The 16,951-nt window shown below is 50.8% G+C and overlaps 2 protein-coding genes across 2 annotated transcripts; one reads left to right on the top strand and one right to left on the bottom strand.

Moving 5' to 3' along the window:
* Window positions 1-1,548: 1,548 nt before the first annotated feature.
* Window positions 1,549-3,332, top strand: gpha2 (glycoprotein hormone subunit alpha 2). Its single transcript, XM_056300870.1, has 3 exons — window positions 1,549-1,669; window positions 2,910-3,094; window positions 3,228-3,332. The coding sequence occupies exons 1-3, from the start codon at window positions 1,549-1,551 to the stop codon at window positions 3,330-3,332; spliced, it is 411 nt and encodes a 136-aa protein (XP_056156845.1).
* Window positions 3,333-6,509: 3,177 nt separating this feature from the next.
* LOC130130874 (glycoprotein hormone beta-5-like) lies at window positions 6,510-12,702 on the bottom strand. The gene is made up of 3 exons (XM_056300731.1): window positions 12,459-12,702; window positions 11,163-11,364; window positions 6,510-6,810 (listed from the first exon to the last, which is right to left on the bottom strand). The coding sequence occupies exons 2-3, from the start codon at window positions 11,361-11,363 to the stop codon at window positions 6,622-6,624; spliced, it is 390 nt and encodes a 129-aa protein (XP_056156706.1). The 5' UTR covers window position 11,364; window positions 12,459-12,702; the 3' UTR covers window positions 6,510-6,621.
* Window positions 12,703-16,951: the final 4,249 nt, after the last annotated feature.

Below are 16,951 nucleotides of genomic sequence, written 5' to 3'. Positions count from 1 at the left end.
AGGAAAACATGACTTTATTGTTTATACATGTGTGTGTGTTTTCGTGTGCGTGTGTGTGTGTGCGCCCGTGAAGGTGCATGCGAGCACACGTTTGTGTGTGTCTTTGTGTGAATGAAATAGCTGGAACTGAGAACTCAGCCAAAGGTTTTAACAACAGAACAAAACCAGAACGCCGCCAGAGCTTGAACGCACACCAGTAGAAGTGCAGCGGGGTCAAACACACACACACACACACACACACACACACACACACACACACACACACACACACACACACACACACACACACACACACAGGAGCGTTCAGCCTTTCTCACTTTCCACTTTAGCTCACCATTCACTCACAGTATGTCAATACCCCTGAGCACTGGTCCCTGCACATCTTGCATGCACGTGCATGTGTGTAAGTGTGTGTAAGTGTGTGTAGGTGTGTGTAAGTGTGTGTAGGTGTGTAAGTGTGTGTAGGTGTGTGTACGTGTGTGTAGGTGTGTGTACGTGTGCCAGCAGGTAGCTGTTACTCCGGGCTGATTGAAAAGCTAAAGAGGCCATTGTTTTTATTCACATTAGCTACTATTACTCATCTAAATGACACACGGGCAGACGTGAATGACGGGAATTCGCCTTGTTAGGAAGAGTAGGGGGTCGTGGGGGGGGGGGGTTGGGGGGCTACATCAAAACGAGTTGGGGGGGTGGGGGGGGTTACATCAAAATGAGGGGGGGGGGTGCAGCAACCCTGCCCTACACGTTGTGACTGCTCGGTGAACGTGCGTATCAGAGCTTCCTTCAGCCTTTACACTTGTCTCACTCCAAGATGCAGGAGAGTGCAAACCCGTCCCGTTACCAAGGCGACGGGCAGGTGGACATTTAGTTTAAGGGCTGTTGTCCCGGTACCCTGCTTCCAGCTGGACTGCTTGTGAAAAGTGAAGAAACGGCAGTACTTTTATTTGTGGCGGGTTTAAAAGTATTAAATCTGGAAACGCGGCCGCTGACGTTCAGCATGGCCGTGTGGCCACACGGTGGCCAGCACCGACCCGGCACTGACACCAGCACTGACACTGGACCAGCACTGACACTGGACCAGCACTGACACTGGACCAGCACCGACACTGGCCCAACACTGACACCAGCACTGACACCAGCACTGACACTGGACCAGCACTGACGCCAACACTGACACTGGACCAGCACTGACACTGGACCAGAACTGACACTGGACCAGCACTGACACCAGCACTGACACTGGACCAGCACTGACACTGGCCCAACACTGGTGCCAACACTGACACTGGACCAGCACTGACACTGGACCAGCACTGACACCAGCACTGACCCAGCACTGGCGCCAGCACTGACACCAGCACTGACACTGGACCAGCACTGACACTGGACCAGCACTGACACCAACACTGACACCAGCACTGGCGCCAGCACGGACACCAGAACTGACACTGGACCAGTACTTACCCAGCACTGACACCATCACACCAGCACCACCTTCTCCTCTGGCTTCACCTCCATGTGCTCTGTGCCCCCTGCAGGCTGCCATCCATGCCGCTGTGCGTGACCTCTCACCTTTGCCTGCTGGTCCTGCCAGTGATGTCACTGCTGCTGCTCCTCTCTCCTATTGGCTGGAGCCATGAAGGGCTCAGCCCAGGGTGTCACCTGCACCGTACGTTAAACACAGCTCAGTACACGTTTTCACACACACACACAGACACACACACACACACATACACACACACACACACACACACACACACACTCTCACATACATACACACACACACAGGCGCACACAAACACACAACACTCACATACATACACACACACACAAGCACACACACACGCACAACCAAGCACATAGAAATCCTTATCCCATCCCTTCATCCTTCCATGTCCCGTCCCTCCTCTCTGTTGTCTTACTCTCTGTCCTGTCCCTCCTCTGTCTTACTCTCTGTCCTGTCCCTCCTCTGTCTTACTCTCTGTCCTGTCCCTCCTCTGTCTTACTCTCTGTCCCGTCTCTCCTCTCCGTCTTACTGTCTGTCCTGTCCCTCCTCTCCGTCTTACTCTCTGTCCTGTCCCTCCTCTCTGTCTTACTCTCTGTCCTGTCCCTCCTCTGTCTTACTCTCTGTCCTGTCCCTCCTCTGTCTTACTCTCTGTCCCGTCTCTCCTCTCCGTCTTACTGTCTGTCCTGTCCCTCCTCTCCGTCTTACTCTCTGTCCTGTCCCTCCTCTGTCTTACTCTCTGTCCTGTCCCTCCTCTGTCTTACTCTCTGTCCCGTCTCTCCTCTCCGTCTTACTGTCTGTCCTGTCCCTCCTCTCTGTCTTACTCTCTGTCCTGTCCCTCCTCTCTGTCTTACTCTCTGTCCTGTCCCTCCTCTCTGTCTTACTGTCTGTCCTGTCCCTCCTCTCTGTCTTACTCTCTGTCCCGTCTCTCCTCTCCGTCTTACTCTCTGTCCCGTCTCTCCTCTCCGTCTTACTGTCTGTCCTGTCCCTCCTCTCTGTCTTACTCTCTGTCCTGTCCCTCCTCTCTGTCCTGTCCCTCCTCTCTGTCTTACTCTTTGTCCTGTCCCTCCTCTCTGTCTTACTGTCTGTCCTGTCCCTCCCCTCTGTCTTACTGTCTGTCCTGTCCCTCCTCTCTGTCCTGTCCCTCCCCTCTGTCTTACTGTCTGTCCTGCCCCTCCCCTCTGTCTTACTGTCTGTCCCGTCCCTCCTCTCTGTCTTACTGTCTGTCCTGTCCCTCCCCTCTGTCTTACTGTCTGTCCTGCCCCTCCCCTCTGTCTTACTGTCTGTCCCGTCCCTCCTCTCTGTCTTACTCTTTGTCCTGTCCCTCCCCTCTGTCTTACTGTCTGTCCTGTCCCGTCCCTCCCCTCTGTCTTACTCTCTGGCTTTTCTCTCCCTCTCTCTCCAGCCTTCAACGTGACCATCCGCAGTGACCGTCGGGGCACCTGCAAAGGAACCCATCTGGTCTACGCCTGCGTCGGCTACTGTGAGTCCAGCGCCTTCCCGTCCAGATACTCCGTCCTGGCCGCTTCAAACTTCACCCACAACATCACCTCAGCCTCGCGATGCTGCACCATCAGCAAGGAGGCCAAGGTGAGAGAAGGACGAGATAGAGAGTGATGAACACACCTGGGTGTTAAAAAAAAAGACAAGAAAGTGGGGTGATGGGGCGATTAATGGACAACACAATGTGTTTGTTCACACTTGTTGGGTTTTCTGTGCTTAGGTCAAAGTTCGTCTGGACTGTCCACGAGGCCGTCACCACGACGACATGGAGATTCTGACGGCGAAGGCCTGCCGCTGTGACATGTGCCGCAAGTCCCGCTACTGACCCGACAGGGGAGCACGCCACAGGACAGACACCCGCCGAGCTCCGGACACGTCTCGTATTCCACTTAAGTCAGTCAGACGCTGAAGCTGCAGCACATGTTGGTCATTGATTAAAACACAGAATTAGGATGGGCAGGAAGCAGGTCTATATACAGGTCTATATACAGGTCTATATACAGGTCTATCATCATGACACAGCAACAGTCCAGGTCTGTTCTGCAGGTACACGGCAGCCTTTCTGAATCCACTTCTTCGTTTTGTTTAGTTTAGTTTTTTTTTTTTAGAGTGAAATTAATAGAATTTGCCCTCGGTGTTGTTGCTGGTTTTCCTAACGAGTTTCTAATCAGGCTGAGGAGCGAGTGTGTGATGGAGGAGATACTCAGTTTTCCGTGACTGGAATCCCCGTTTGTCTAAAGATGTGCCATTTACCTTGATGACACCTGTGCATATGTGTGTGTCTGTGTGCGTTTGCATTCAGAAATGGGGTTTTCTAAGATAAGGGTAAATGGCAGCCGGACAGGAAGTGCTTGATAAACGTGATGGAGGGCAGCTCCACGTTAGAGCTACGGGAGCACACACACACTCGCAGGAAACTCGTACCCAGCAAGGACACACGAGGACGGGGGAGCGTATATCGAGGGTTCCGTCTCGCGTGTAGCGACTGTTTTATGCTTTCTGCTTGACTTTGGGGCTGACGGGGGAGGGGGGGGGGGCAGAAGCTCCCCTGTGATTTTGCTAAAGTGGCTTTTGCAACACGACAATAACCCCTGAAAGAGCGGCAACGCTCGCCTGCAGATCTCACAATGTTATACCGACTCGCACAACTTCCTTACTAACCGGCTGTAACCAGCTCCTATACCCGTGCCCTTCCCACTTTGAAACGCGTGGGTTGGAGGGCGTAGGTGTACGTTGACGGCGCAGACTCGTCTCAGCAGCGATGTAAAGGCAGACCAGTGCAAACACGTTCGAGTCCCCAGATCACCGCCATTACCAGCAGTACTGGAGGCGATGGGCTCGCGATGAAACAACAAGTAGTGTCCGCCTTCATCGCTGTGATGGACATATTTCATCACTTTTTCACGTTTAGAGCTTCTCGTATCTTCATCAATGATCTCCATGATGCTACAACAGCATTCAGGGCAGATTTTTGGGGTGGGGGTGGGGGGTCCACAACTTCCTGTTTAAAATCCTGAGCTGAATGAGACGCGCAGCATTAGTATGGAAAGGCACCGACACGGCATCCATCCTGTTTGCACAGTGTGTAACACGGCTGAATCCCGCAGACACGTGACCATGTCATTTATGAGCTCGTTTCTCATGAAGATGCTCGCTGGTTCGACCGCCACACTGCTCCGTGTCGCCCGGATTTGTGAATTCTGTACATCACCAGGAAGTACGCCACTGTCTTTTACTACGAATGTAAACAGCAATACAACTCAGTCTGCGGTTTGCAGGACTATAAAACATCACTTATGCAAGAAGTCAGTAGGTACTTGGATTATTTTGTGCATTACAGACTCCAGGGGAGGCGGTCAGGCCACAACTTGTTACCCGTTTACCACATCTACACAACTAATATTTCACTCGGCCGTTACCCGGTTATAGTGAACTACACAACACATTTGTAATTCATCGTGCACAAGAAATGTCACTATTTGCAGTAACCGCCAAACACAGACAAGAGACTAAAGAATGTACGAAACTTTATTTATATTTATGAATTTGAACTGAGGACATTTTGTAAATAACTAAATCTCCTGGCGACACCAGAAAGGTGATAATGGATGACTGAGACAAGAGAAAGAATGCACTGTACTGAGTTTCTGATGAAATCTGTTTCAATAAAATCTATTCTTTTCTATATACTAACATGCTTTATGTGTACCTTGTTAACACGGAAGCCTTAATCCTCACACACACACACACACACACACACACACACACACACACACACACACACACACACACACACACAAAACGTGGTGAATACACTGAGTGATGGTGACATTTTAATCCTCAAGAGGACAGACTGCAAAATACAGACACGTGGTGGACTTGCACTTAGCATGTAGCAGTTAGCATTAGCATCACTACTGTTCAGCAGCAATACCACCCCAGATAGCAAAATTGCTGGGGCCCGGACCCGTTCCACACTGGCCCACATACCGCGTGGAATGACGGCACTTGAGCGGTCCGCTCTGGTTTGCCAGGTCTGGGCCAGAACTGAGCCATAGCAATGCCACATGTACCACATATTTGCCAAAGGTGGCCCATATTTGTTTTGTGATATTTGGGCCATATTCACCATTTACCACACGGGCCACTTCAGGGTCACATCCAGGTTACATGTTGCCGAGAGCGCCGTATCTTTGCCAAAAAAGGCCCACATGTGATTTGGCACATTTGGGCCATATTTGCTATTATACATGCAGGCCACTTCAGGCTCACATCCATTCTGTCAGGGCCAGAAGAAGGCCGTCAGTGCCGCATCATTGCCTGAAGTGGCCCACATCAAGATGCTATCTGGGATTACATGTGTCCATTGTTGGTTTCCTGTTACAAGTGGAGACAGACTGCCAACGTCTTCTGTCTGCACAGAAGAGTAAAATATAAGAGGTCCGTGGACCTGAGGTGCAGTACGACACGCTCATTGGTGGTTTTTCTGTCATCAGGACGCTAGAGAGGGATGCAAGCTTATGTGATTTGTCTCCGAGCAAAACATGGCGGGTATTGAGAACAGAACAGCCAAATGGCTATTCAGTAAACACGACTGAACAGTCAGAAGACACACATCTATTGTTCTACACTTGTGAGGACCCTCATTGACTATATTAATTCCCTGGTCCCTAGTCCCTAACATTCAAAGTAATCATAAAAGTATTCGCTGTTGGTGATCTGTAGCCGAGCACAATCCGCTCTGATGAAATTCTGATCTTGTCTGCAGATTTGCGGCGTGGCGAGTTTCAAGATTACAAATATAACGTCACATTTATCACTGCATAACCCATCATAACAGAATAATCTCATTCTCACCTTTTTTTGGGGATGGAGAAGAGGAAAACTATGATTTAATACCTCAAGCTCATCTGTGGCATGCTAATCTCACGTCTACGACTAATGGAAATCAGCGTACACATGGCACACAGGCACCTCCACAGCACCAAACATGTGACTCACACTTCGCTTTGACTTTATTAATGAATTTTGACTCGTTGATAGTTAATTCGGCAAAAAAACAAAACAAATCCTCAGTAATACCACATGCAAATAAGCGCGGTCCTCCCCCCCCCTCAGAAGGTCTCGCACTCCGTGTCCTGGGTTGAGCAGACGGCGCAGTGGCAGTGCAGGGCCACTGGGTAGTGGTAGAGAGGGGAGACCTCCGGCTGGCAGCCCGGCAGGCGGACGGTCATGTGGCGGGTGCGGCTGTACGTGCACACGCGGTGGTGACGGTGGATGTAGGGCGGGTCTGGCACCGGCTTCTGCAAGGCACACGCAAACACACACACAATCATGCACACACAGATGGACATAAACAGACACAAACACAGATGGGAAAAAGGTTATTTCCAACTATTTTTAGGCAAGTCCACTGTCGCGTGCAGTACTGCTACACCTGTGCATTGACAAAAGACTTGTGCCACTATAAGCAGCAGTTAGCTTATTCTGGTGTCCATCATGTTTATGGTGTGCTGTCGCTCAGTGGACTCAACAGAGCTAGCATGTATGAGGAATACCGGTAGCGTTGACGGACTTAACCGCTACACACAAGGGGTGTCATTGGCTGTTTGGATGTACTCAACCCAGCGCATGTTTTGTCCTTTGCCGACAGAAATGTGACCGGGTTTGGGCTGATCCTTCACCAGGTGGCGCAGTGGTTAGCGCTGTCGCCTCACAGCAGGAAGGTCCTGGGTTCGAACCCCGGGGTTATCCAACCTTGGGGGGGGGGGGTCATCCCAGGTCCTTTCTGTGAGGAGTTTGCATGTTCTACCCATGTCTGTGGTGGATTTAGTAACTTTAGCATTTCTCAAACTGTGAGTCAGGAATACTATGAAATTAAATGGGCAATGGCTTTGAATAGTACACCGACTCAACAAGATTAGCATTATTATTTGATCTTTTTTTTTTAATTATTTGATTTTTTTTTGGAAATTTATCATTTGATCGTATTTAAGTTTCCTTCATTAATCCCCTCGGAGAAATTCAGTTACTGCAAATTAACCCGTCCTAGCTGTGATGTGTGTAGCTAGGAGCAGCGGGCTGCCGCCTTCATGCTGCACCCGGGGACCAACTCCAGTTCTTTTCCCATTGCCTTGCTCAGGGGCACAGACAGGAGTATAAACCCTAACACGCACGTTTCTTTTGATGGTGGGGGAAACAGGAGCACCCGGAGAAAACCCACCGCAGACACGGGGAGAACATGCAAACTCCACACAGAGGATGACCTGGGATGACCCCCAAGGTTGAACAACCCCGGGTTTCAAACCCGGGACCTTCTTGCTGTGAGGCGACAGTGCTAACCACTGGGCCACCGTGCGACCTATCTTTTTTCTTTCTTTTTTTCCCCCAAGATTTTGAAGATGGCAGCCTCAGTACAGTGCTCTTAAGTATTTTCTTGGTTTTTGTTTATTCTGTGTGTCTGGTAACTCAAACCAGATTACTTTAACTAGAGAAGAACCGCTTAACATTAGGCAGTTAACTCCAGATAGTTTTACACCAGTTTTCGTAAACCCGGAAAGTTTGTTAGAGATCTTAGTTGGAGAAACAGTGGCTCTCTGTGAGATATGGAGGCTCAGACAGCGGGGATTTCAATCTGCACTCCCAGTGATTCACCTGGCAAATCTCCCCTCTATGCCCAGCAAAATGGACGAGCTGCTTCTCCTCAACGGGACAAACAAGGACTTTGCACGTTCTGCTGCCCTTGGTTTCAATGAAACCTGGCTCAGCGAATCCACCCCTGACAGTGGATTACATCTTCCAAGCTTCCGCCTACACCGAGTGAGGACCACCCCCACCCCACCCCCCATGCTGAGGCAAACAAAGACCTGGCTGATGACCTGAATGTCTTCTATTGCAGGTTTGACAGAGACAAATTCACACCCCTCACCCACTCCAGCCCGACAACAACAGCCCCCATCACACCTCTGGCAACTCCACTACTCCCCCTGATACTCAGGCTGCACTCAAGATATGTGCAGATTATGTGAGCTGGCTTTTCCAGAGACATAAGACCAGGAAAGCACTGGGTCCAAATGGTGTCCCCCCATCTTGTCTTAAAGCCTGTGCTAAGCAACTGGCTCCAGTCTTCACACAGATCTTCAACAGATCCCTGGAGCTGTGTGAAGTACCCTCCTGCTTCAAATGCTCCACCAGCCCAAAGAAATCCTCCATCACAGGACTGAATGACTACAGCCCTGTCGCTCTGATGTCTGTGGTCATGAAGACTTTCGAATGTCTGGTGTTGGCCCACCTGAAGAACATCACAAGTCACCTGCTAGACCCCCTGCAATTTGCTTACCAAGCAAACAGGTCAGTGGATGGTGCAGTCAACATGGGACTGCACTACATCCTGCAACACCTTGACTGCCCAGCGACATATTCAAGGATTCTGTTTGTGGACTTCAGCTCGGTGGTCAACACCATCATTCCAGAAATCCTCTCCTACAATCTCTCCAAGCTCACTGTATCCCCCACAATCTGTCAGCAGATCACCAGCTTCCTGACAGGCAGGAAACAGCAGGTGAGGCTGGGGGAAGTTACTTCTGGTATACGGACAGTCAGCACTGGTGCTCCCCAGGGATGTGTCCTCTCCCCACTGCTAATCTCCCTCTAAACCAACGACTACAGCTCATCCATGATGGTGACAAGTCTGCATATCGGCGGGAGGTTGAGCAGCTGCATTGGTGCTCTGGTGTAGTGAGAATTTGGAGCTGAACATGCTCAAGACTGTGGCGATGACAGTGGACTTTAGGAGACACCTCTCAGCACTGCTCCCCCTCACAATATCCAACAGCTCTGAGTCAACCGTGGAGACCTTCAAGTTCTGGGAATTACCATTTCCAAAGACCTGAACTGGGAGACCAACATCAACTCCATCGTCAAAAATGCCCAACAGAGGATGATCTTTCTGTTGCAATTGAGGAAATTTGGTCTGCCACAGGAGCTGTGGAGCTATCACGGTCTGGTGCGGAGCAGCAACAAAACAGGATAGGAACAGACTGCAGCGAACAGTAAGGACAGCAGAAAAGTCATTGGTGCTCCTCTGCCCTCCCTGCAGGACTTGTACACCTCTAGAGCCCAGAAACAGGCGGACAGAATCAGCACAGACCCCCCCCCCCACACCCAGGACACAGTCTGTTTGAACTCCTACCCTCTGGCAAACGCTACAGAGCAATATGCACCAAAACCACCAGACTTAGTCACAGCTTTTTCCTCACAGGCCATCTCTCTCATGAACACTTAACAGCATGGTGCAGGAGTAGACACTTATCGTGTAAATAAGCCCCTTCTGGTCAACATGTCTCACCTACATAGCTATGATGTGCGCTACCTCTTTAAACCAGATATGCAATACAAATGTACAATTGTAAATACACATACAACTGCTGTATACTGGTTACACATTACTGCGGTTATTGTTGTGGTTGTAACATAAATATGTAGTGTAGTATCATGTAGTTGTCAGGTGGGTGGTAGGTGAATATATAGTGTACACTTCTGGTACATAAACTAATATAGTGTAATATAGTAGTAGTATATAGCACAGTATATGGGTATGATGGGTTGTGGTATGGTATAATGTATGGGCAATATAGTATTACAGCAATATGGTATAATACATGGGCATAGGTTGTAATTACTCAACCATAACAAAACTCTGTATAGTAGCAACATACCTGTTGTGTGTACATGCTTTCCTCCAATGTCCTGTTGTTCCACTTATTTCTTCTGGTTTGTCCGTTTTGTTTGTTTTTTTTGGGGGGGGTCTTTCTTTTATTTTTGTGTGTGAGTGATGCCTGCATGTCCTAGAAGCTAATGTGTACCGGAGTCAAATTCCTTTTGTGTGTATATAGGCACACTTGGCCAATAAAGTTGATTCCGATTCAGGTATCAGGACATGAAATTGAATCTCTTAATTGGACTCACCTCCTGTCTTACAGACGCTTTTGCAGTTACAGGAATGTCAAGGAATCGCCCTCCTCTCTCGTTCTCTTTGTTGCTCTCTCTCTCTCTTTCACACTCTCTCTCTCTCTCTCACTTGCAGTAACACTGCAGGATCTTATCTTCTGAACCATATAGTCCAAACCGACACATTTAGCCCAAACTCACTCTTGTGTGTCTACTCATACAGCAAGATACAGCAGCAAGAACGGGGCTGTTCAAATACTATGAGCATGCCGTACGCTAAATGGTAGGAGGAGCAAAGGTCACGACCGCATGCTCGGCGCAGTCATGTTCCTGTTGAGCGAGTGAGCTGGTAAGACCAATACGGATGAGCATCTCTAATTCCCAGGGACACATGGACCAGGATATATGAAGGAGACAGGAAGGTTTTAGAAAGGACGTGTTCAACTGCATCACACAGGATGTGTGTGTGTGTGAAGTTATTTTCTTTTCAAAGTATGTTCCAAGTGTCCAAGTATGGGTAGATAATGCAACACTGAAGACTAAAATGACAATGATGATCAAAGAACACCCAGGAAAAGAGTACAGGCCTGTCAGCGAATAAGAGAACGAGACTCTTCGAGCAGGCTGCAGAACTCAAAGCCACTAACAATAGAGAGGAAAAAAATAGATCTGCAGATAAATCTCAGTTTGTGAGCCACATTGTTACCTCCCAGGTGTGACAGCGCCCCCAGCAGGCCTCTGTCGTGATCTTCTGTCCCCTGCAGCCGGGCTTCTGGGCCACGAATGAGAACTCCCGCACCGCACAGCCTCGGAAGCCATGGAGGGTCGTGGTGATGGCGGCACACACCGCCGCTGTGCCGGTGACCAGGAAGAAGAGGAAAGAGAGAGACAGGGAGCGCAGAGGCATCCTGGACGAAGACGTGGAAAGAAATGGGGGGGGGGGGGGTTAAATAAAGCTGTCATACATACAAATACATACACAAATACATACATTTGTGTGAGTCAGGTTCATATCAGCCATGGTCTGGTGCCATCATTAGACTTTAAGACACATATTAATACAGCATTATTATTATTATTATCCATCCATCCATCCATGATCTAAACCGCTTATCCTGCTCTCAGGGTCGCTGGGATGCCAGCCTATCCCAGCAGTCATTATCATTATTGTTATTGCTATCATTATTGCTATCATTATTGTTATTGCTATCATTAATGTTATCGCTATCATTATTGTTATTATTATTATAATATGGGGAAAAGAGACTGACAACCACCCTCTGTTAGCTGGGTGCCAGTGTAGTAAATATGTCTATCTGCGAGATGACCACGATTGACATACGACTACAGCGGACTGAAAACCCAGTTTGCCTCACAGCGCCCTCTAGCGGCCATTTTGCCACTGTAACTCGCCGAAAGGACACCGATCGCTGGACTGAAGATGAAATCCGTCAGCACCTGGACGACTTCGTTGAAACTTCGTTTCGTCGACCGAGACCCCCCCCCCGCCGCCCACCCCCACCCCAACGACAACTGTCACAGTGGGACGTCAATACGTGAAGCCGCGCGGGCGTTTAACCCGCTGTTGGCCGCGTTTAGTTCCACCTGCGCGTCGTGCGTCGTCATCTGGTCGTCGGAGCGAGGAGGGGATGAGAATAATCAATAACTGCTGGAAATAAGTTTCAGAAGTAACTCTTCGGTGGTGCGCCTCGTTGATCCGTCACAAACGCCAATCACGTCACGTCACCACACGTTACTGACAAATCACAAAATCCCAATTTTTCAAAGAGCTTAACATCAGCCATCACCGGGCTAAAAACCGGTCAAGCGTGCAAATAGGGCGGATATAGATGCTGCAGCGCGCGCGAGAAATTTTTTTTTTGTATATTAAAAAAAAATTTTTTTTGGGACCGGTGCAGTGACGTGTGACGAGCCTGGGCGCGAGCGCGGGTTAAAGGGGAGAGAGAGAGGGGGAGAGAGAGAGAGAGAGGGAGCGCGTTACCTTCTGCTGCAAAGGCTTCGCGGAGTTTGGGTTGTGCAAATCCTCCTCGTGCCGCGTCTCTTCGGTGAATGGGCCGCGTGGTGATCAGTGAGTGGAACCAATCTCCCTCCTTGTTGTTGTTTTTAGGGAGGTCATTAGGGCGGACGGACACTCTGACATCATAGCAATTATAACGAAATGTCATTAGAGACCCCCAGGCCAAAAATAACGGCGACTCCCTGGAAAATACAGATACTTGTCAATATTGTCTTAACCTCAGAATGTCTCTCCCTCTCTCTTCCCCCCCCCTTCTCGCTCTCACCACGCGCGCGCGCGCGCACGCACGAACCCCCCACCACCACCTCCACACACACACACAGTGTGGAAAAACCGCTGTCGGTTTGGCATCAGTCTTTGTGATACACATTCAATATCTTCACGTATGTTGTGCGTTCGCATCCGCGCACACGTGCAAACGCTGTGTGATGACGTCACCCAAAGGTAAACCGTGGACGCGGCGTCTGAAGGCCGGTGCGGTGCACGACGCAGGGGAAGGCGACACGTGGTTTCTTCTCCTGTCTGCAGGTGAGGAAGACCTGCGGCGCACCGTGCGAGGAGCTGCGTCGTTTCTAATAAGCAGCGCGTCGTCGTTGGTCAGGCGGAAGTAGTTGGGGGGTGGTGGGGTGGGTGGGGGTTCAGCTCGTGTTTCCCTCAGTGCGCACTTTTTGAGCACTGCTGATTAGTACGGTGGGGGAGCGTGACGCAACTCCGACTCCCAACAGCTTGTAATCTGCTTCAGTTTCCTCCTGCCGATGCCAAACTACCTCGAGATCTTCTTGGCCGGTGTGGGAACCGTGTCTGGTAGTGATGTGGGACATGGGAGACGGCGTGAAGAATGATTCAGGGAGGGGCAAGGGGGTAGTTGACGTGCCATTATACCACAACATCTGCACAGATGTGACAACGTGACACCAACACACATCTCTGTGACTGACTTGTGCTCTCGCTCCTACCCTCACGCCGCAGTTGCAGCACTTGAGATGTGGTTCAGGCTGCATCAGGTTATGTTAGGTATCCCACGTGGAGCACAACATGTCCCCTGTGTTACATATATCACATGGCATCACTTTATCACATGAAAATGTCCCACAACCACACATTTCCCAAGTGCAGAGCGCAAGTTTTCCACACACGTGCCCATGTGACGTTATCACGTGCATGGGGGGGCTTCTCACATGGGACTTCCCACGTGTGACGTCATGTGGTTCTTCCGTAAACGGAACCCATGTCAGGATTTAGTGTTAAGATTTAGGAGATAAAAGTACTCATTTGTGAAAGAGTGCAAGTATAGGGAGAGAACTGACTTAAAAAAAAATTTTTAGACTTTGTTGTCATAGTGACAGCTATCAATATGACAACGCCCAGCTCAGTCAGCAGCAGTTGACTGGAGCAGTGACGGACCTTTTCTGGCACCACGCAGGCAGCTGGGGCGGGGCGTTGACCCTCCCACAGTCCGAACACATGCACGTTAGATGAATCAGCTCTGTGCACAGCTGTGGTCCACTGACTTCCGGTTTCTGCTGCAGCGGTCATACCACTTTCCTGTTTGTTGGCGTGTCCTGCACCGTGCCTGCAGGATTGACCGTGGATAAACGTCAACGACGTGCACAGAACTGTCGACAAACGGGTGGGCAGTCTCAGGCTGTACATTATCAAGTTACGCCCACGTAACTTGAAGCCCGTGGACTGCAGCTATCCAGAGTCCACTGGAGACTTGAAATTGCACTTGGATGATGAGCGGTGTGCAAACGAGTGGACGTGTGGGCCCTGCGATGCCGCGGCGACTTGTCCCGGGAGTGTCCCCACCTCCAGCCCCCATGTCTGCACGGGCACGCTCGGGCCACCGAGACTCCGAACTTGGTTTACGCGTATAAAGAAACTGAACGAAGGGCGTCCGGGTAGCGTGGCGGTCTATTCCGTAGCCTACCAACACAGGGGATCGCCGGTTCGAATCCCCGTGTTACCTCCGGCTTAGTCGGGCGTCCCTACAGACACAATCGGCCGTGTCTGCGGGTGGGAAGCCGGATGTGGGTATGCATCCTGGTCGCTGCACTAGCGCCTCCTCTGGTTGGTCGGGGCGCCTGTTCGGGGGGGGGGGGATAGCGTGATCCTCCCACGTGCTGCATCCCCCTGGCGAAACTCCTCACTGTCAGGTGTAAAGAAGCGACTGGCGACTCCACATGTATCGTGGGAGGCATGTGGTAGTCTGCAGCCCTCCCCGGATCGGCAGAGGGGGTGGAGCAGCGACCGGCACGGCTCGGAAGAGTGGGGTAGGTAATTAGCCGGGTACAACTGGGGAGAAAAAAAAGGGGGGGGGGAATTTAGAAAAAAATCTACACGAACGAAGGAACGAATGAATGATCAACACCGCGTATCTCGTTTTTGTACATGTTGACCTCGAGAGACAGAATAAAGGTTGTGCACGAAACGGTTCTGCAGGAAGCGGTGGATAGCAGAACTGTGATGCGAGAAGTGAAAACAGAACCGTGGCTCACGCCCAGCCCAAAGAACAGACGCAAACAAAAAACAAGGACACACAATCACACAAGAACACACAGACTCCCAGATTGTTTTCTCAAAGTGAAGTTTCATTTTTAGCACATAGTTTTTTTTGTTTTGTTTGTTTGTTTGTTTGTTTGTTTACGTCATTCTACACCCCCATGTAATGTTACATACAGTAGTAAGCCCCTCTACATTCAAACCCACCACCGCTGTGTTGGTCCCCCAAAATATACATCATCTTCATCATCATCATCAGCATCATCAGCATCATCTCTAGGGTTTATCTTCAACACAACAAACACAGACCATTGGGCAGACAGTGCAAATCTAGAAATTCAGTGAAATTGCTACGTAATGCAGTTTTAGGTAACGTTATATTCTCTGTCTGTTACTGTTACTCTTACTTATTGCCATCCTATCACTTTTCTACGTCTACGTTGTTTCTGTTACAGCTCTCCCTCCGTCTTTCTCCCTCTCGTCCCATCGGCACCGGTTGCTAAGGACGCCTCGGAGGCGCCCCGGCTGAACGACAGTATAGCATGATACACGTATGTCTGAATGGGGCAACGCAGTATGGCCGTGGACGGGAGCAATGACACCCCCCCCTCTCTCTCTCGCGCGCGCGCGCGCGCGCTCTCTCCCTCTCGCTCTCCCCCCCTTGCAGAACGGTCGGACCCCGGGGATCATTATCTCACCCAACGACCCTTGCGCACACAATAACAAACGAGAGGGCTCGCGGGGTAAACTAGCGAGAATCTAAACGCTACGCCGCGTTTCCGCTGTGAAAACTGCTTTCTGAACCCGTTTCCAAAAGAAAAACGGTCGTTTTTTTTGAGTCTGAAGCAACAATATCGCGACGACCACTGATGGCTGGACTCGCTAGCCCTTGGCTAACGGGTCGGACCCCTTTAAGCCGACTGGTTAACGTGGTCGCCCGCCCGTGGTGCGGGAGACCCGGGTTCGCGTCCCGGCTGCACCCCCCCCTCCCCCGAATTCACGGTCTCACCACCCCCCCTTCTGATACCGATGTAGCGGAATCTGGGGGCAGCCGAGAACCGCCGCAGCCGGGACGCGAACCCAGGTCTCCCGCACCACGGGCGGAAGACCCGGGTTCGCGTCCCGGCTGTCCCCCCCACCCCGAATTCACGGTCTCACCACCCCCTCTTCTGATACCGATGTAGCGGAATCTGGGGGCAGCCGAGAACCGCCGCAGCCGGGACGCGAACCCAGGTCTCCTCCTCCCCCGAATTCACGGTCTCACCACCCCCCTTCTGATACCGATGTAGCGGAACCTGGGGGCAGCCGAGAACCGCCGCAGCCGGGACGCGAACCCGGGTCTCCCGCACCACGTGCAACTGCGCTAACCAGTCAACTAGAGGGTCCGACCCGTTAGCCAAGGGCTGGCGAGGCCAGCCATCCGTGGGCGTTACAATTATGTTTCAAATCCAATCAAATCGTTTGCGTCTTTCAACTTGCATGTCTGTAATTGTCCACTGACATACGGTTCGGAAAGACGTGTGGCCCCGCGGCTGCAACTAAGATCGCTGACCAACTTGCCGCACGTCCTTAATGCGGGGTTTTAAGAGCTTTTCTGACACAGACACGGTTTTTCTCAAGTGTTTCTAAAAGAAAACCACTTACTACGCAACTAACAAGCTAGCCTTGCTCACACCCGGAGCGCGGGAATAACAATCGACCAGTTCGTTCCAGGATACATTCGGACTCAAACCCTGTTCCTCGGGCAGGGGAGAAGGAGAGCGAGAGAGAAAGGAAGAACGTTTCCTCCCTTGCTCCGTCACTTACACCTCCCCCGTTTACATCGCGCGCCTCCTGTTCATTGGTTCACTCGGTGGACACGCAACGCACCCTCGCGCACGGAGGCACGCGCGCGCGCACGCACATTCTCTCTCTCTCTCTCTCACACACACACACACACACACCTGACCGTCATC

The sequence above is a fragment of the Lampris incognitus genome, chromosome 20 (genome assembly GCF_029633865.1).
Source record: "Lampris incognitus isolate fLamInc1 chromosome 20, fLamInc1.hap2, whole genome shotgun sequence".
Taxonomy (NCBI): Eukaryota; Metazoa; Chordata; class Actinopteri; order Lampriformes; family Lampridae; genus Lampris; species Lampris incognitus.
Note: the sequence above shows the minus strand (reverse complement) of the source record. Positions and strands in the feature narration are given on the sequence as shown.